Source organism: Taudactylus pleione, unplaced genomic scaffold, assembly GCF_031769625.1.
Source record: "Taudactylus pleione unplaced genomic scaffold, aTauple2 ptg000112l, whole genome shotgun sequence".
Lineage (NCBI taxonomy): Eukaryota > Metazoa > Chordata > Amphibia > Anura > Myobatrachidae > Taudactylus > Taudactylus pleione.
Genome location: NW_028284514.1, coordinates 1,166,252 through 1,186,576, shown reverse-complemented (window position 1 = coordinate 1,186,576; position 20,325 = coordinate 1,166,252). Strand labels below are relative to the sequence as shown.

The 20,325-nt window shown below is 42.1% G+C and overlaps 1 protein-coding gene across 1 annotated transcript in view; it reads left to right on the top strand.

Moving 5' to 3' along the window:
- The first annotated feature begins 278 nt into the window (after positions 1-278).
- Positions 279-20,325, top strand: part of LOC148525140 (integrin alpha-M-like) — a 130,014-nt gene continuing 109,967 nt past the window's right edge. Inside the window, exon 1 of the mRNA XM_088471174.1 lies at positions 279-411. Within this exon, the coding sequence (XP_088327300.1) occupies positions 279-411 (133 nt within the window). The remainder of the gene's footprint in view (positions 412-20,325) is intronic.

Sequence of the window (20,325 nt, the reverse complement as noted above, 5' to 3'; positions counted from 1 at the left end):
CTTATATCTGATGCTAAACCACTCTGGTATCATTTTTTTAAGGGAGCTCACCACAGCCAAGGTGGTATGTTTAGATGTTTAGATGTTTAGATGTGTCTCCTGCATTGTACAGTATACTGTAGTCGCTGACACTTTCTTGCTGTGGGTGTGATGTCATCCTTCCTTGCTGTGAGTGTGATGTCATCTTTCCTTGCTGTGAGTGTGATGTTTTCTTTGCTTGTCGGTTACTATTGGAAGGTGTGAGTGATGTCAGAGTGAAGGTTAGGCCCATAACATGTATGTCATCTCCTTACCAGACATGTGGCTCGACTCTGCAGAGGACATGTGGGCAGAACATCTATGTAAATGGGCGCTGCTACCGGCTAGACCGAAACCTGAGAAGACAAGATACCGTACCGGCTTCTCTACCAGGTACCGACTGCTCTAATGATCTGTTGTATATACGGTGTCTCTCCTTTATCCTGCTTACCCATAACACTACCATCCGTACCTCCATGGTCACTACACACATCTATGTACATAGGTATGGGAAAGCTACACCTTACAGCACATCATAGTATCTGTGTTCTAATACACCTACAGAGGGGGCTGACCTTCACCCAGGTACATATAGGAGTTATGAGGATTAAGCAACAACTGGTGTAGACTGGTGTGTGTCTTGTCTATTTATATATTTACTATATTTTATTAGGGTTTAGACTACATGTAATGTGTACGTATAACATATATTTGTGCATGCGTGACCTCATCCACAACACTCCATCTATCTATCATTATTCAGCAAAAATTATATATAATATTAGATATATCCAAACAATGCATGGTGCACAGTGCCCCATAGTGCGCACAAGTCTCATTTAGAACACAGATCCACTAAAAACTCCTGTCTCCAGGTGAAACTCGCCAAATGTACAACTGAACAAGCAATCACCACATCCACGCGTTCTTCTCAGGTGCCCTCCTCACTCCTCCACGATATACAGTAACTGCACCTCCGTTCAACCACTGTACCTGCACCATAAGATGGAGTATCTCCTCCGCGTGTTCGGGTCATGGAATACAATCCTGTTTTAGGTGCTATAATGGCAATTATGGTGACTGCCGACACTGTGGAGACCAGGGCCCAGAGCAGCGTCCACAGACTCAAACATGTCAACAAAAGGTCATATAGGAAACTAGAAAGAGAACCTAATATCTTATTTTTAATAGATTTGGAAATATTACTTAATAAAAGCCTTCAGTATAAATGTATAACAGCAGAGGAATACAAGTATCTTCTAAATCAGATTCCTAGGAGAGCAACATCCTGTCATATATCCAAATTACATAAGGATTTAAAACTACTCCCTGGTTGCCCTATAGTGTGAGGTACAGGGTCCTTAACTTTGAGGATTTTCCAATATGTAGATACTTTTATTATGATATATGTATCATGATTTGACTCTTCTGTATGAGACTCAACTCATATTTTACAAAATATCTATTAATTAAAATGGGAAAGTTAATACAAATGGAGTACAGTGGGTATGCAGTGGGCATACAGTGGACATACAGTAGGCATTCAGTCCCTGTACATGACAATCACGTATAACACGGTGAGAACTTCTAGATAGGGATTCATCGATGACACATAAAATGGTGGTATTGAAATATCACTATTTTACTTTCTTAGATGGGAGGTTCTTACAGGTATGCAGGATGGCGATGGGCACAATTTATGTGCCTAGCCTGGCAAATATATATACAGTATGGCAGAGTGAGAATAAGATATATTTGAAGAAGTACCCTGATGATCTGGAGAGATAATGAAGTAGAGTTTGAAACATTTATGAATTGTTTTAACTTCAACAATTATAATTTAAAGTTTAAATATGTGTATTGTGAACTTAAAATATTTTTTTAGACTTTTTGGTATTAGACACCAGAAATTTTGTTACAACAGGAGTAGTGAATATTAGTTAATCTGTTTTATTGGGTTTTTACAGAATACATTATAACACAAGCATGATAATTGTTGGTACCGTCAGGTTGTAGTGAAAGAAGAGTGACATAGGAACACACAACTTACAATGGGGAGAGACCCAAAATGGGCTTGGTGTCAACACAGGACATAACCGAAAGAAAAGGGAACAGTATTAAAGAACATCCTGAGAAAATATACAAATGTATTCATGGGGGAATAACCAATGGGGTAATATGACCAACAGCTGTCGATCAGGGGAAACACATGGGGGAAAAGAAGGGGAGGAAAGTGGTGGTGATGGTGGGGAATAATACAAAATATATAATGAGGCTTTAATTCATGTTGTGATCCATTGAATGTTGTCTGCTGAAGGCCATAACAGGAGGAGATGGGGAGGGGTGGGCAGTAATATGATTGACTTTTTTGTAATCCATAACAATCAGATTCTAGCAGCAGACACCGTGGATTCAAAAATGTAAAAAGTTGCTTCAGTGTTGCCATCTCCACTTTGTCTATGTAAAGGCCCCATTTGCTGTAGAGTTTATTTTTTAAACTCTTATTAATATCAGGGAGAGCAGCACATCTATGAAAATGCAATAGGTGGAGGGTTTTATGTTAAGTTCCTGTAGTGTAAGTAGGGGTGTAGCGAGGGTGGTTCCAGTGGAACATGAGCTCCGGGCGCCAAAGTGGACAGATGGCACCATTCAGGGTTCCTGAATACATGGGGCACTGCACAGTATAACGGCCGCCTGTTAGTTTTATCTCATGTTTGTTTGCTCTATATCCTAAATAAGTTACAGATCTGAAATCCGTTTCTACATTTCATGCCCCCTCAGGCTGCCCAGATTGCCTCCCCTCCGGCTACCCCTCCTCTGTGATCATCTTCTGTCACCTGCCCTCCAGCCCCCCCCTCCTCTGTGATCATCTTCTGTCACCTGCCCTCTGGCCCTCCCTCCTCTGTGATCATCTTCTGTCACCTGCCCTCCGGCCCTCCCTCCTCTGTGATCATTTTCTGTCACCCGCCCTCCAGCCCCCCCTCCTCTGTGATCATCTTCTGTCACCTCCCCTCCGGCCCTCCCTTCTCTGTGATCATCTTCTGTCACCTCCCCTCCGGCCCCGCTCCTCTGTGATCATCTTCTGTCACCTCCCCTCCGGCCCTCAATCCTCTGTGATCATCTTCTGTCACCTCCCCTCCGGCCCTCCCTTCTCTGTGATCATCTTCTGTCACCTCCCCTCCGGCCCCGCTCCTCTGTGATCATCTTCTGTCACCTCCCCTCCGGCCCTCAATCCTCTGTGATCATCTTCTGTCACCTCCCCTCCGGCCCCCCCTCCTCTGTGATCATCTTCTGTCACCTCCCCTCTGGCCCTACCTCCTCTGTGATCATCTTCTGTCACCTCCCCTCCGGCCCTCCCTCCTCTGTGATCATATTCTGTCACCTCCCCTCCAGCCCTCCCTCCTCTGTGATCATCTTCTGTCACCTCCCCTCTGGCCCTCCCTCCTCTGTGATCATCTTCTGTCATCTCCCCTCTGGCCCTCCTTCCTCTGTGATCATCTTCTGTCACTTGCCCTCTGGCTCTCCCGCCTCTGTGATCATCATCTGTCACCTCCCCTCCGGCCCTCCCTCCTCTGTGATCATCTTCTGTCACCTGCTCTCCCTCCTCTGTGATCATCTTCTGTCACCTGCCCTCTGGCCCTCCCTCCTCTGTGATCATCTTCTGTCACCTCCCCTCCGGCCCTCCCTCCTCTGTGATCATCTTCTGTCACCTCCCCTCTGGCCCTCCCTCCTCTGTGATCATCTTCTGTCACCTCCCCTCTGGCCCTCCCTCCTCTGTGATCATCTTCTGTCACCTCCCCTCTGGCCCTCCCTCCTCTGTGATCATCTTCTGTCACCTCCCCTCTGGCCCTCCATCCTCTGTGATCATCTTCTGTCACCTCCACTCTGGCCCTCCCTCCTCTGTGATCATCTTCTGTAACCTTCCCTCCGGCCCCCCCTCCTCTGTGATCATCTTCTGTCACCTCCCCTCCGGCCCCCCCTCCTCTGTGATCATCTTCTGTCACCTCCCCTCTGACCCTCCCTCCTCTGTGATCATCTTCTGTCACCTGCCCTCCGGCCCTCCCTCCAATGTGATCATCTTCTGTCACCTCCCCTCCGGCCCTCCCTCCTCTGTGATCATCTTCTGTCACCTCCCCTCCGGCCCTCCCTCCTCTGTGATCATCTTCTGTCACCTCCCCTCCGACCCTCCCTCCTCTGTGATCATCTTCTGTCACCTCCCCTCCGACCCTCCCTCCAATGTGATCATCTTCTGTCACCTCCCCTCTGGCCCTCCCTCCTCTGTGATCATCTTCTGTCACCTCCCCTCTGGCCCTCCCTCCTCTGTGATCATCTTCTGTCACCTCCCCTCTGGCCCTCCCTCCTCTGTGATCATCTTCTGTCACCTCCCCTCTGGCCCTCCCTCCTCTGTGATCATCTTCTGTCACCTCCCCTCTGGCCCTCCCTCCTCTGTGATCATCTTCTGTCACCTCCCCTCTGGCCCTCCCTCCTCTGTGATCATCTTCTGTCACCTCCCCTCTGGCCCTCCCTCCTCTGTGATCATCTTCTGCCACCTCCCCTCCGGCCCTCCCTCATCTGTGATCATCTTCTGTCACCTGCCCTCTGGCCCTCCCTCCTCTGTGATCATCTGTCACCTCCCCTCCGGACCTCCCTCCTCTGTGATCATCTTCTGTCACCTGCCCTTTCCTGTCACAGTGATTACATTCACTTCTCACCTCTTTAATTTCCTCCCCTCTCTACTCTGTGATCGGCTCTTTGCCCCTCCCCTCTCCTTTCTTATTGGCTTCTGTCACCTCCCCTCTCCTGTCCTTTTCCTATTGGCTTCTGTCATCCCTCCTCTCTCCTTTCTTATTGATTCTTTGACCACCCCCTCCACTACTTTTCTTATTGGCTTCTGTCACATCCCCTCTCTGATCGATACTTTGCCCCTCCCCTCTTCTTTCTTATTGGCTTCTGTCATCACCCCTTTCCTGTCCTTTTCTTATTGGATATTGTCACCTCCTCTCTTTGATCGGCAGTTTCCTCTCTAATCCCCTCCCTCCTTCTCTCCTCATTCATTCATTGTGCTTCAATGGACTTAAAAGTGACACATCTGAGGTACAATCCTAAACTTCAATTTTAAGGTATGAGTTTACAAAAACTCACTGCTTTGCTATTTAAAGTATTGAGGGGGATACTGCCACTGTTTGCTGCTTTGTTTTTCTCTTTGCTTCAGTATTCCCCCGCAGGCTGGCCATACCCCACTGGCACAGTTCAGTACAGGGAAGATGGGGGGGAGCTATGACACGCACTTTCTCCGGGTGCCATGGTTCTACGCCACTCCTCTGAGTGTAGGAACAGTATATTTCGTCTAGTGAATCAAAATGGATTTTTGTTTTTGCAACAGCAGTAAGAATAGTGATGAGCGGAATTATTTCCATCTTGAGGGGACCAAGGCCCCAATTATAAAAGTCTGAACAAAGGCAATCCTAAATATCAGGCTGGAGATGTAGTGACAATTAATTTCCAATGAACCAAAGTATTTAAAGTTTGCCACATTCCCAAAAGCAGCTCATAGATGTGTCATTGGGATAGTGGCATTTCAAGCAGCAGCCTGATTCTTCTGGTATCATGTTTGCGCCGTGCTGAGGTTATATCGGCTCTATAATATGTGTATAATATGTGTATAATATGTGTATGTTACAGATGTGCACCGACCGCCGTGTTTTTGATTTGACTTTGGATCTGGATCTGGATTCATCTTCATGCTTTGGTTTTGCAAAACCACCCTCACGTGTTTTGGTTTTGTATCTGTATTTTTAAAAAAATTTAAAAATAAAAACTGCTAAAATTATGTCATTTTGACCTGTTAGCATGTAATCTAAGACTAGAGTTCGGTTTTTAAATACGAATTCTGAACTGCGGGAAGATCCAAACCGGAACTTGGTATGACTCAGAACCCCAAAGTGATTGGACTCAATTTGACTCGGAACCCCTAAATCATTTGTTGTCAGTTCTCTGAGAATAGGGGTATAACTGTGATTGCTTGTGAAACAATAAATTCTTAATATATTTTGTATTATTTATCTGCAAGACCATTCAAATAAAAGGAAATAATAATAAATAAGGTAAAAGTAATATGATGTATGAAAGACAAAATCAAACTGAAAATGAAATAAAAATAATAAATTTAAAAATAAAAATAAATACAAATAATAATAAAAATAGAAATAATTATAATGTATAAATGATCGCAATGATGTTTATGCTCTTTAAGGGTCGGATGGGTGCCCGCTGCTATATTGCAGTGCTGCGGGTTTCTGTCCCTACCTTTCCCTGAGACAGGGGGTTCAGCTCGCTGCACGCGCCTTCAAATCCGGTGGTGACTCCGGCGCTCAGTGTTGGAGAAAACACTTGTGCTCTGTCCCGTACTGGATGCGGTGTTGGTTGCTTGCCGCTTGCTCTGGTTCGCTACCGTCCGCTTTTTCCTTCAGTCCCATTGCTGGTTAGCTGGCCAGAATGGGGTAATGTCAAATGCTGTGTTGGTGTTTGGTAAAAAAGCTCCAACGCATTTCGTCCACGTGACGGACTTTATCAAGGAAGCTGGTCTGCCAGTCACTGTTCCCATTAGTACTCTGGGGTCTCTGGTGATTGGCTAATAGGTGCTGTTGCACCTGTGATGATTAATTACCTCATTAGGGTTCTACATTTTATTAGAAATACTTTAAAATCACCTAATGCAAGTAAATAAATACTGCTATAGGTTTAAAAACTTGTGCGATCATGTTGTAAAAAATATTAAAATGATTAAATGTATAAATTAATAGATAAATAAAATAAATAAATAAATAATAATAGTAACTGGTAAATGTAAATGATTATAAATGAATAAGTAATAAAATATAAAAATAAAAATAAATAATAGATAATAGAATAAAATAATAAAAGAATGGTTTGCAGACAATTATAAAATGAACTTTGGCTGTGGTGTCAGGATAAAATTAAAACAAAAAATAAAAATTAAAAATTAAAAATTATTTTCTATCCGTCAAAAAAGAACTCAGTTCAAAATCTATATTGAGGCCCCCTGGGTGCAGGGTTTTGAGCTCATAGATCCATTGGGTTTCTTTTTTTGACATACGATGTAGATAGTTTCCTCCTCTCCAATCTTGATCCACTTTATGTATTGCCATAAATTTTAATCCTTTTGGGTCATTATTATGTTTTATGTGGAAATGGTCCGAGACACTATGTGTTCTTAGACCTTTTCTAATATTGTTAATATGTTCATAAATTCTCATCTTCAGTTTTCTTTTTGTGCGTCCCACATACTGTAATCCACAGTCGCATTGTAATAAATATATAACCCCCTCGGTGTTGCATGTTAGATTCTGTTTCACTCTATATTCTTTATTGGTGACCTGTGACAGAAAATTCGTAACTGCTTTGGTTGATACTGTATTCATTGTGCTGCATCCTCTACAATTGTTACAGTAATAAAATCCCTTGTTACTTTTGTTGCCACTTGGTCCTGGCAATGGAATATAGCTTGAGATTAGTGACGTTTTCAGGGTGTTTGCTCTTCTGTAGATCATTTCTGGTTTTGCTGGAATGATCTCTGTTAAGAGTGGGTCTGTCTTGAGAATATGCCAGTGTTTTGTCAGTATATTCTCTAGTAACTTGGTGTTACTGTTATACTTTGTAATGAAGGCAACCTGTGGTATCTTGTTTTCTTCTGGTTTCTTGTATTTAATGAGGTCATTTCTACTCTTTTTGTATGTTACTTTTAGACTGCTTTCTAGTAGATCTCTGTTGTAGCTTCTATCCATAAATTTCTCCTTCAATTTACTACTTTCTACTATGAAGTCTGGGTCCTTCTTATTCTTTGGAATTGTCCCCCAGGTATATTCCTAATCCATTGAGGATGGTGATTACTTGACGCCAATAAATAATTGTTGCAATCCACTTCTTTTATGAAAGTTCTTGTTTCAATCTTGTTGTTTTCTATATATATTTCAAGATCCAGAAAATTAACGCTATGCTTACTGAAGGATGATGTGAACTCCAAGTTGAAATTGTTCGAGTTGATGTACGTCAAGAACTTTTGCAGGTCTTCTTGGCTTCCGTCTCAAATTAATAGCACATCGTCTATATACCTTGTCCACATGTGTATATTTGTTCCGTAGGGGTTATTCTCCCAGATGTAGTCATCTTCCCATTTAGATACAAACAAATTCGCATAACTTGGTGCGAATCGACTGCCCATTGCAGTCCCAGTCTGTTGTTTGTAGTAATTGCCCTCGTACCAGAAATAATTATGTTCTAGAATAAATTCTATGCAGCTCATAATAAAATTAGCTTGACTGTTTGGAATGTCTGATTGCACAGGTAATGGTAAGTATGGGCACATCCATCCGCATGCCTAATGCATGTATAAAGTGATTTGACATCACAGGTGACAAGTATAAAAGAGTCTTTCCACTTGACCATTGCAAGTCTCTGTAGCGTTGCTGTTGTATCTTTTATAAAACTCTTCTGTACACTTACAATTGGTTGTAAAAAACAGTCCACATATCCCGATAGATTGGATGTGATCGATCCTATGCCTGATACTATTGGGCGTCCCGGGGGGTTTCTTTTGTCTTTATGAATCTTCGGGATTTGATAGAAGACTGGTATTCTGGGTTCTGTTGTGTTGAGATAGGTATATTCATTTCTGGTAAGTATGCTTAAATCTAGACCTTCATCTAAAAGTTCTGTAAGTTCTTTCTTATATCTCTTTGTCGGATCCATTTCTAGTTTTTGGTATGTTTCTGTGTCCATAAGAAGTCTAGCTGTTTCAAGTTTATAGTCAGCAGTGTTCATAATGACCAGGCCACCGCCTTTATCTGCTGGTTTTATTGTGATATCCTTATTAGTTCTTAATTCTTCCAAGGCTTCTTTCTTGTTTTTTGTTAGGTTCATTTTAATTTTAGATTTTTCAGGTAACATGTCAATATCCTTCTCCACCAGTTTCTGGAATGTTTCCAGACCTGCTCCTTTCACATGGTAAGGAGTAAAATGACTTTGCGGCTTAAAATGCGTGTGTTTGAAAACTTGATCCGTACTGCTTAGGGCTGATGCTTCATTCCTTAAGATCGGTTCCTTTGCAAAGTACTTTTTTAAGCAGACCTTGCGTATAAATTTATGTAGGTCTATGTACATTTCGAATTTATTAGGTTTTGATTGTGGTGCAAATTTCAAGCCTTTACTTAACAGGCTAAATTCCCCTTCATTGAGTGTGGAGGAGCTTAGATTGAATATGCCTTCCCCCAGAATAGAGTTGGTATTGTAGTTGGTTTTTTTGCTCAGTCGTTTTCCTCCCCTCTTCCCTCTTTTTGTGGGTAAAAAACCAGAAATGATCTACAGAAGAGCAAACACCCTGAAAACGTCACTAATCTCAAGCTATATTCCACTGCCAGGACCAAGTGGCAACAAAAGTAACAAGGGATTTTATTACTGTAACAATTGTAGAGGATGCAGCACAATGAATACAGTATCAACCAAAGCAGTTACGAATTTTCTGTCACAGGTCACCAATAAAGAATATAGAGTGAAACAGAATCTAACATGCAACACCGAGGGGGTTATATATTTATTACAATGCGACTGTGGATTACAGTATGTGGGACGCACAAAAAGAAAACTGAAGATGAGAATTTATGAACATATCAACAATATTAGAAAAGGTCTAAGAACACACAGTGTCTCGGACCATTTCCACATAAAACATAATAATGACCCAAAAGGATTAAAATTTATGGCAATACATAAAGTGGATCAAGATTGGAGAGGAGGAAACTATCTACATCGTATGTCAAAAAAAGAAACCCAATGGATCTATGAGCTCAAAACCCTGCACCCAGGGGGCCTCAATATAGATTTTGAACCGAGTTCTTTTTTGACGGATAGAAAATAATTTTTAATTTTTTATTTTTTGTTTTAATTTTGTCCTGACACCACAGCCAAAGTTCATTTTATAATTGTCTGCAAACTATTCTTTTATTATTTTATTCTATTATCTATTATTTATTTTTATTTTTATATTTTATTACTTATTCATTTATAATCATTTACATTTACCAGTTACTATTATTATTTATTTATTTATTTTATTTATCTATTAATTTATACATTTAATCATTTTAATATTTTTTACAACATGATCGCACAAGTTTTTAAACCTATAGCAGTATTTATTTACTTGCATTAGGTGATTTTAAAGTATTTCTAATAAAATGTAGAACCCTAATGAGGTAATTAATCATCACAGGTGCAACAGCACCTATTAGCCAATCACCAGAGACCCCAGAGTACTAATGGGAACAGTGACTGGCAGACCAGCTTCCTTGATAAAGTCCGTCACGTGGACGAAACGTGTTGGAGCTTTTTTACCAAACACCAACACAGCATTTGACATTACCCCATTCTGGCCAGCTAACCAGCAAGGGGACTGAAGGAAAAAGCGGACGGTAGCGAACCAGAGCAAGCGGCAAGCAACCAACACTGCATCCAGTACGGGACAGAGCACAAGTGTTTTCTCCAACACTGAGCACCGGAGTCACCACCGGATTTGAAGGCACGTGCAGCGAGCTGAACCCCGTGTCTCAGGGAAAGGTAGGGACAGAAACCCGCAGCAATGCAATATAGCAGCGGGCACCCATCCGACCCTTAAAGAGCATAAACATCATTGCGATCATTTATACATTATTATTATTATTTCTATTTTTATTATTATTTGTATTTATTTTTATTTTTAAATTTATTATTTTTATTTCATTTTCAGTTTGATTTTGTCTTTCATACATCATATTACTTTTACCTTATTTATTATTATTTCCTTTTATTTGAATGGTCTTGCAGATAAATAATACAAAATATATTAAGAATTTATTGTTTCACAAGCAATCACAGTTATATATCTATTTAATTTTGGACCAGCACTTCTTATATTTTAAACTGTTCATTCTCATTGCAAAATAGAGAATATAGAAGCTGCTATAGGATTCCAGGTGCGCTTTGTTATTATTCTCTGTTTATTCTCTGAGAATAGGACCCGCACTTCTCTAGATTATGTACTTCCTGGTATGCAGTATATCATGTATGGATTTTAAGGAGGGATTATCAGTCAACCAAGCTTCTAACAACTTGTCCTAAGGGAAGCGGGGTAAATTGCATCAATATGCAAAGTAAAGGGTTAGAGAAAGAAGGCAGCAAAGTTAGAGGGACTGAATTGAGGAAATAATGTGTAACCTGTAAGTACATGTAAATATGTTGATGGGGTAAGTGGAAGCATTGTTTAAGATCAGATAATTGGAGTATCATGCCTCCAGGGTAAAAAAACTTTAGTTGTGAGTGCGAGTCCCTTATCCTGCCAATGTAAAAATATAGAATTTGTTAGAAAGGGAGGGAAGAAGGGGTTTCTCCAAATGGGGATATATGGTATATTATAATTAGAGTTGTGTGCAGATCCCTGTTTTTTGGTATTGGTTCTTTCTAATTCATCACCCTCAACTGTTTTGGTTTTGATCAGGTTTCGGTTCATTTTTGGATTCTTTAAAAATCGATCAAAAAAAGTTATAAAACAGCTAAAATCATGTAATTTGGACATGCAATCCGAAACTCGAGATCAATTTGTAAATCCGATTTCTGAATTGCAAGAAGACCCGAGCCGGGACTTAGTTCTACTCAAAACCCCAAAGTGATTCTGAACTGGGACTCAATTCAACTCAGAACCCCTAATTTTGGGTGTGTTTGTATTACAGGAAAACCGAACCTCAAATATCTAATTATTATTGTAATTTAATTTTTTTTTTTTATTGAGAGAGAGAGAGAGATCTGAATCTGGATATTCAGATATTTGATTTGTGTGGAGGGCTCTCTGAATGCCAGTAAGTCAGGGAGTGAGGTGAGGTGGAGTATTAAGTTTCCAATAGGGAGGACTTCAAATTGGAAACTTTGATCTTCTATCCTAAATATGAACTTAAAGATTATATGATTTGTAATGCTTAAGGGGTGAAGAAGGTAAATCAGAGAGGAGTACAGGTAGCAGCATATTGTCTGCAAAGAGAAATACTCTCAGATCAGCAGAGAATGCAAACTCCACAAATAGGGGAGCTATTTAGAGCTATGGCGATGGTATCCAATACAATCGCAAAGAGGAGATGGAAAAGGTGACAACTCTGACAGGTTCCTTTCTGTATAGCAATGGATGAATGGAGGTGGCCATTAGAGTGTATTTGAGATTAGTTGGACTAACAATCAAATGCCTTTTTGGCATCTAGGGACAATATTAGGTTGGGGTAGAGACATCCATATTGTTAGTGTGATGTATGGCAGATAAAACAGCTGAGTGATGACACTACAGTATATAAACCCGTGTAATCTGAGTGGATGATATGAGGGAAGATTATTTTCAGCCTTTCTGCAAGAATCTTTATGAGAGGTACAAGTTTAAAGTGGTAATGGGTCTATAGGATCCAGGCAACTAGAGGTCTCTATCAGGCTTGGGGAGAACTTTTAGTATAGCTGAATTAAAATGAAGTGGATAGTCTTAGTGCAAATCATTACCTATTCTAGGACTAAGGAATCTATGCAGCCAGTGACCAAGTTGCAGCCTTGAGGGCTGATGTGTACTTGGCTGGGATGTGGTCTTGTGGCCCAGTTGCAGTGTTGGGGGATGATGTGTACTTGGCTGGGATGTGGCCTTGTGGCCAAGTTGCAGCATTGAGGGCTGATGTGTACTTGGCTGGGATGTGGCCTTGTGGCTGAGTGTCAGCCTTTTGGGCTTATGTGTACTTGGCTGGGATGTGGCCATGTTGCCGAGTTCCAGTGTTGGGGGCTGATGTGTACTTGGCTGGGATGTGGCCATGTGGCCGAGTTGCAGTGTTGGGGGCTGATGTGTACTTGTCTGGGATGTGGCCCTGTGGCCGAGTTGCAGTGTTGGGGATGATGTGTACTTGTCTGGGATGTGGCCATGTGGCCGAGTTGCAGTGTTGGGGGATGATGTGTACTTGGCTGGGATGTGGCCTTGTGGCCAAGTTGCAGCATTGAGGGCTGATGTGTACTTGGCTGGGATGCGGCTGAGACAGCCATGATATGATAAAATATAGTCCACGCAGATGCAGCAGTGCAGCTGAGACAGCTGTAAGGTTGGTAACTAACATCCTCTTAGACACTGCAGTGTGGCTGGGACTTCCGCAACGGATATAATCTGAAGTCCACTTAGATGCCACAGTGCAGCTGAGACTGAAGAGAAAAAACACTGACAGGAGAGACTGGAACACACCACGAGAATGATCTCCACACACGGAACCGGAAGACACATAATGAACGCTATATCCGGCACCCAAGCAGAGAATCAGAAGAGGTGAAATAGGAGAGGGATCCAATCAGGACATGGTGGAGATGACAGAGCAGCCAGGAAGGAGGACCTCGCGTTGTAGCAGCCCGGCATCCTAGTCTCTTAGCAACGGGCCTGAGAGTGCAGCCTGTAGCACTTACACACTTTAATTAGCATCTTAGAGGTGCCAGTACTAATTAACCTGTTCTTAAAAATGGGCCTAATGGATGGAGCCCGCCTTCACTCTCCATCCATGACCCAAGGAACCCTTATCCATCTTTTACTGAAGCCCAAACATTTATCAAGTCCGTTTTGCAATCACAGACATTTTTCTGGGGTGTTAATACATATAGGTCAGAAACCTGGGATAAATATATCTCCCGGGTATATCCTTACCAGTGCTACTATCGCATATCTCCCCCTTTGTTTCATTCTGTGGGGTGAAATAACTGCAGCCCCCAAACAAGAATACAAGACAAAGCGTCTGCATTGGCCAGGTGGCTTCCTGGCCTGTGTTCCACTGAACATTTAAAGTTTTGTAATCCCAAGAACCATCTTGTTATTCTCCCAATGCTCTCTTTATCCTTAGACATCCATTTTAAGGATCATGATCAGTGCCAATTCAGTTGAAACATTATAACAAACTTGGTGATATCAATAAGGGATCGAAGTTTGATTATAATGTGTCAATTTTTTTTCTTTTCACAGAGTAACAATTGTGTGTTATGACTGTAATTACTGTGTGCTATCCTTACTTGGATAAACTTTCAATTGAAGTGAACAGATGCATATATTTTTTACCTTTCATATTGTGTAAGACTGAATTAATAATAAGTAGTATTATTAGGAACCGTGAGTTGCATTTTTAAATTTTTTAGTATTTGGGATAGTGGCGCTCCATAATCTAGTTCTTGTTTGTAGCTATTTTTTAGCTTTAAGGGAAATGGCATACTCCCTTTTGAGCAGCCTTCCGGTATTTTGTCGAAGGTGGCTCAAAATATATATATATTTCTTTTTCAGTGTCAACCTGAATTACCTTCCCAATAGATAGTACCTGAGAGTTTCTAATGCCCATTTGATTTCCAGTTCTTCTTTTTCGACTCTCATAGTTTCTCTCATGGACTTTCAACTTTCTGCTTAAATAAATAAGAGGATGCTGTTCACCCTCTATGTTCTGGGACAGGACTGCTCATATCTCTACATCTGATGCATCAGTTTGCACCACAAATTCCCTGTTAAAATCAGGTAACATCAGAACTGGTTGGGTGCACAAAGCGACCTTCTACTCCTGAAAAGTCTTTTCTGCTTCAGGATTACATTTAACCATAACTTTCTGTTTGCCCTTGGTAAGGTCAATTAGTGGGACAGCAATGGTGGCAAATGTGGGTATAACTCTGTCATCCCTAAGAAAGCTCCTATCTGCTCCTTATTCAGGAGTCATGGACAATATTGTTTTGCCTCAATTTTATTAAGTAGGTGCTTTATCAAACCTCTGCCAATGGTGTATCCAAGATACTTTACTTCTTCCATCCCTAAACAACATTTTTGGGGGTTGGCTGTTAATCCTGAATTATGGATGGAGTCCAACACTGCTGGTACTCTGAGTAAATGAGACTTCCAGTCAGGACTATAGATAACTACAACATCCAGCATACTGTATATGGGGCCTTAGAATTATATCCATCATCCTTTAACATATGGCAGGTGCCCCATATAACCTAAATGACAACATCTTATATTGGAACAATTCGTCTGGTGCAGACAAAACTGTATTTTCTTTGGCATTACCTGCTGATGACACTTGCCAATACCCTTTTTGTAAGTCTAGAGTGGTTAAGTACCTGGACATTCCTAGTATTTCAATAAGTTCATCCACCCGAGGTATTGGGTAAGCATCAAACTTAGACACATTATTCAACTTACTGAAATCATTGCAGAAGTGCAAACTCCCATCAGGTTTTGGGATGAGCACAATGGGGATTTATTACTCACTGTGTGACTCCTCAATTACATCTAACTCTGACATTTTATTAATTTCATTGGACACCAAGGGCCTGATTCAGACCCGCTCGCAAGCGCATAGCGCTCGCAAGCGGGTCGATGGTGGCCCAGTGCGCACGCTTGGCATGTGCACTGCATGTGCGCGAGCCCTGGAGCGAGCGCAAAAAGCACTCGCTCCGTGGCTCACTACAAAAAGGGGGGCTGTCGAAGTTGTTCGACAGCTCACCCCGTTTTGTAGGTGTAGCCGGAGGGTGGCTTCACAAATGGAGGCATTCCCAAGCAAACGCCTGCCATTTGTGGGCGGCCCCACTGACATCACCAGTGATGTCAGTGAGAGAGCTTCCTGCTCTATTAGAGCCAGAAGCTCTATGGGGCTTGCGGCCACAAAACCCTACCACAAGGGTCTCGTCGCAAGCCCGATGGTCGCGACCAAAAAAAACCAGCGCCCGTCCTGATTCAGAGCGAGCGCTCGCTTTTTGCGAGTGCCTCTGAATCAGGCCTTGATTCCCGTTGGGCTCCTGGGATTCTATAGGGCTTTAGGTTGACTTTAATCCCTGGGTCAGTGATTGTGTCATGTTTAATGACTGTTGTTTTACTTGGTACAGTACTGTATGTCAGAAAACAAAACTCTTATTTCTTACAAGAAATTCTTTATCCTCCTGCTTTTGAACAGTGGAGAGGGTTTTTGCTATTGTAACTTCAGGAACCAATTTTACTGAGGGTACTGGAGGGACTGGGATGGATGACAGAGCTACTCTATTTTTCCAAGATTTTATAAGATTTACATGGTATATCTGTTCTGGCTTTCTTTTCCCAGGCTGCTAAACTTTATAATTAACCTCCCCCACTTTTTCTGTAATTTCAAAGGGTCCTTTCCACTTAGCCAAAAATGTACTTTCTACTGTGGGAATCAGAACAAGCACGCTGTCCCCAGGAGCACAGACACGTTACTGGGAATTGTGGTTGTATACCCTCTGCTGTGCCTGTTGAACCTGTTCCAAGTGCTCTCTCACTATCGGCACCACTGCAGCAATTCTTTTCTGCTTTTGAGAAACCTGCTCAATAACAGTTTCATAAGGACTGTTCTTTCCTTCCCATGTCTCATTTGCAATGTCCAGCAACCCCCTTGGGTGTCTTCTGTACAACTTATCAAAGGGTGAAAACCCCCTGCAGGATTGGAGAACCTCTCTAATGGCCAATAATAAATAAGGTAGCAAATAATTCTACTCTCTTCCATCTTTATCCTCCACTTTCTGTAGCATGTTTTTTAAAGTTTTATTAAACCTCTCCACTAACCCATCAGTCTGGGGGTGATACACAGAGGTTCTTAGCTGAGTCATTGTAAATAGGCAGCAAAACTCTTTCATGATTTTAGACATAAATGGGGAACCCTGATCAGTCTGGATTCCCTTATGTATCTCCAATCTACTAAAGACATGTGCTAGTTCTCTAGCAATGATCTCTGTAGATGTATTGTACAGAGGTATCACTTCCGGTTATCTGGTAGCATAATTAATTATCACCAAAACATATTGATGGCCCCCGGCAGAGTTTATTAGAGGTCCAACCAAATAGGGAACAGGCAAGCGGATTTATAAAATGTGGCCTTGGAGCATAATACTGACATTCAGGGCAAGATGCACAATATTCAGATACCTCTTTATGGACCCCGGGCCAGAAAAGTTTCTGTAAAATTCTCTCAGTGGTTTTATCTATATCATCCGGTGCCCAACTAATGCTCTCATCATTCTCTGGCTCCCAAATCATGTTTGTAACATCATCAGTAACATCTTCAAATGGATCTGGGTCATACACTTCTGTAACACATCACAGCTTCCAGGAGTGGGCAAAATCTTTCCCCAATATTGCATCATGTATCAAACCATGAACCAAACCCACAGGTACTACAATGGAACCACACTGCCTTTATATGTTCACTTCCACATTAACATAATACCGAGTATCCCCATGTATGCAAGTCACACCAACAGTTTTTCCCTTATATTTTAAAGGGTTCACCCATTCGGATTTGCTAAGAGTAACAGAGCCTCTACCCATTTGCATTCTGTAGAGACTATACGCATTTGCTTACCTGTTGGTCTGTAGTGCATGCTAACTGAGCAAAGAAAGACATTCTGGGGCTATTTATCAACACATGGACATTTTCCTTAATTACCATTTTTTTAGTATTCATTAACACACAACACAGGAGATATCACTGATATCTCCTGGTTAAGTCCGTTTGCGTTAATTTCCACACTCCCCATACATTAGTACATTAGTATGGGGATGTAGAAATTAGGCTATTCATCAAATTCCAAAAATTATGTATTTTTGGAATTTGATGGTGTTACTATACGCCACTCTCAGTTGGCGTATAGCAGGATATACTTACCTGCTTTTAGCGTGAGCAGGTCCTCCTCAGCTCCCTCTGTCACACCCTGGTCCTTCCTCTGAGTCTGGCTGCTGCTGTTTGTTCTCACGGCAGAACACAGTAAAGTTAAAAACAAAAAACAGTGAAATGTAAATAGAAAAATTCTTCTCCTCTTCGGCGGAAGGTCGGGGTCCACAGCTGCAGCCTGTGACAGGCGGCCAGGTAGTTGGGGGAGGGGAGCGGAGGAGGTGGGATTGGGGGGACAGAATTACCGCAGCTGTAATCAGTGCTAGCATACACTGCTTTTGTGAATGTAACAGTGCATACGCAGCACTGATTACAGCTGCAGTAAGTTAGAGCGGATACGAAAAATTATCTATTTTCTGAAAAGCTATTTTCGCAAAAATGGCAGCTTTTCGGAATAGATAGTTATGGAGAGAAGGAATGATGGATTCCTCTGGTAATTAGGTAGAACTCCATGCGAGTTCTAAGCCTATTTACCTCCATCAAATTTTTTTTAGTTATGTTAATCACAGAGGGGCCTATTCATCATAAGTAACATAACATTACATAGGTTCAGAGGTAAGCGAACAATTAGCAGCAATATGGCCTTAACCAGCACATCTAAAACATTGGATCGTATTATTATTATCAAGTCTTTTACGGCAGAAGAACCTTCCTGGCACTGCTGTCCTTCAGGTTCCAAATCCACTTTCTCAGGTTCATTCCCCAGCCCTGTGTCCTTCTGCCCTGGAACAGTCTTACCAGTGGTCACTGGAGATCGCTTTTGTGGGACTAGGGCCTGGTGGGGTACACTTAATAGTACCTCCTCTCCCCCATTTCTGTTGTTTTAGGGTCCGCATGGCTCACCCACTTGTGCAGAATTGTAGGTAAGGACTGGAGATATCTAACCAATAACAACCCTTTCCATGATCTAGGGTCCTGGAAGCCAATTAGCCACTTTGTTATGAGGTGGACGAGGTCATGCATTTGAGAGCGGGGGGGCTTTTCTGTTTGGTATTCCCAGCAGAGTACTCATTGGGCATGAACAAACAAGGTGACTCCCAGCCAAGTTAAGATTTATTTTTTCAATTTATCATAGTCTTTAGCATCAGTCAGACACAAGTCATAATAGGCTTCTTGTGGTTCCTGTGACAGGAAGGGTGCCACAAGGCTTGCCCACTTATCTTTAGGCCAACTCTCTCTCTCACCTGTTCTTTCAAAAGTGGTTAGATAAGCTTCAACATCATCTCTCAGGGTCATCTTTTACAGGAAATGACTTGCACATATGGAGTGAGAGCTACTTGGAACATCGGTGGAAGCATTTCCGGACATGGCTGCTAGAAGCTGTAACAACTCTTTAAGGCCTCGTGGTTTTGGCGCTGTTGCTTGCGAAGTTCATCAATAAGTAATTTTTGTTGCCTCAGATTTTCCTCAACACTTTAAATATTAAACTTTTTTTTACTAAGGATGCAATGTTAGTGTGTTGCCCGCATTCTCCACCAATTGTGATAAGATCAAGGTAGGCGTGCCGTCTCCTGGGGTAGATGGGCACTTCCAAACACATGGCAGCCAGGAAACATAACTCCAGTCCAGGTTTTCCGTGCACTTGGCCAAAGCTAGTTTATTGTGCAGTAAAAGAAAAACCTGAAACAAATCCTAACCCATCTGCGTTCTAACTAAACACACAGGTTCCCTCTGTCATCAGTGGTAGTACCACAAACATAGGAATTTGCACAGTACTCATGGTCATTGAATCACAATGTCTCTTAACAGGCCTGCTGCCTATTTCCCCAGGTAGTAAGACACTGAGTAAAATCTCTGACATACTTTTATCAACCTCTTACAGGTGCAAGTACTAAATAGCCTGTTTTCAGGCTGAAGACCTGAAATGGGCAGAATGGTTGGAGCCCACCCTCACTCTCCATCCATAACCCAAGGAACCCTTATCCGGCTTTAACTAAAGCCCAAATATTTATCAAGTCCATTTTGCAATCACAGAAATTTTCTTTGGGTTTTAATACATATAAGTCACAAACCTGGGACAAATATATCTCCTGTGGTGTATAACCTTACCAGTGCTTTTGTCACTAATATATATTGTGGCAGTATCAGATTCTCTGTGGGGCAGCAGAGATCCACCCACACAGAGGAGAAAAGGATTCTGGGAAGATGTGTAATGGCTGCGTTGTGGAGAGAGCTCAGGTGTGGGCTGATGAGAAGGCAGAGACCAGTAAGGCTGCAATTGGAGATAGTCTATGTGGGACTGTGGCAGCCAGAGAGCCTTTTGGAGCTAAGCCAAGCTATTGGGGGCCAGGAGGTCTGTGTCCGGACCTACAGGAGGCAGGAGGGACCACAAACCTCTCAGACTGTGCGATGTAAAAGCAGCTAAGAGGAAGCCAGGGCCTATACCTGTAGGATAAAGGGAAAGCTACCACGACTGACTGTGTCTGTATAGCTGTGGCAGCCAAGCCAGGCTGGAGCCGGTGATAGACTTGCAGAGAAGCAGGCAGAGACTTTGGGCCGTAGTCAATTTGAAGCAAAAAGTCTGCCTTTTCACCATCATCGAGCTTTT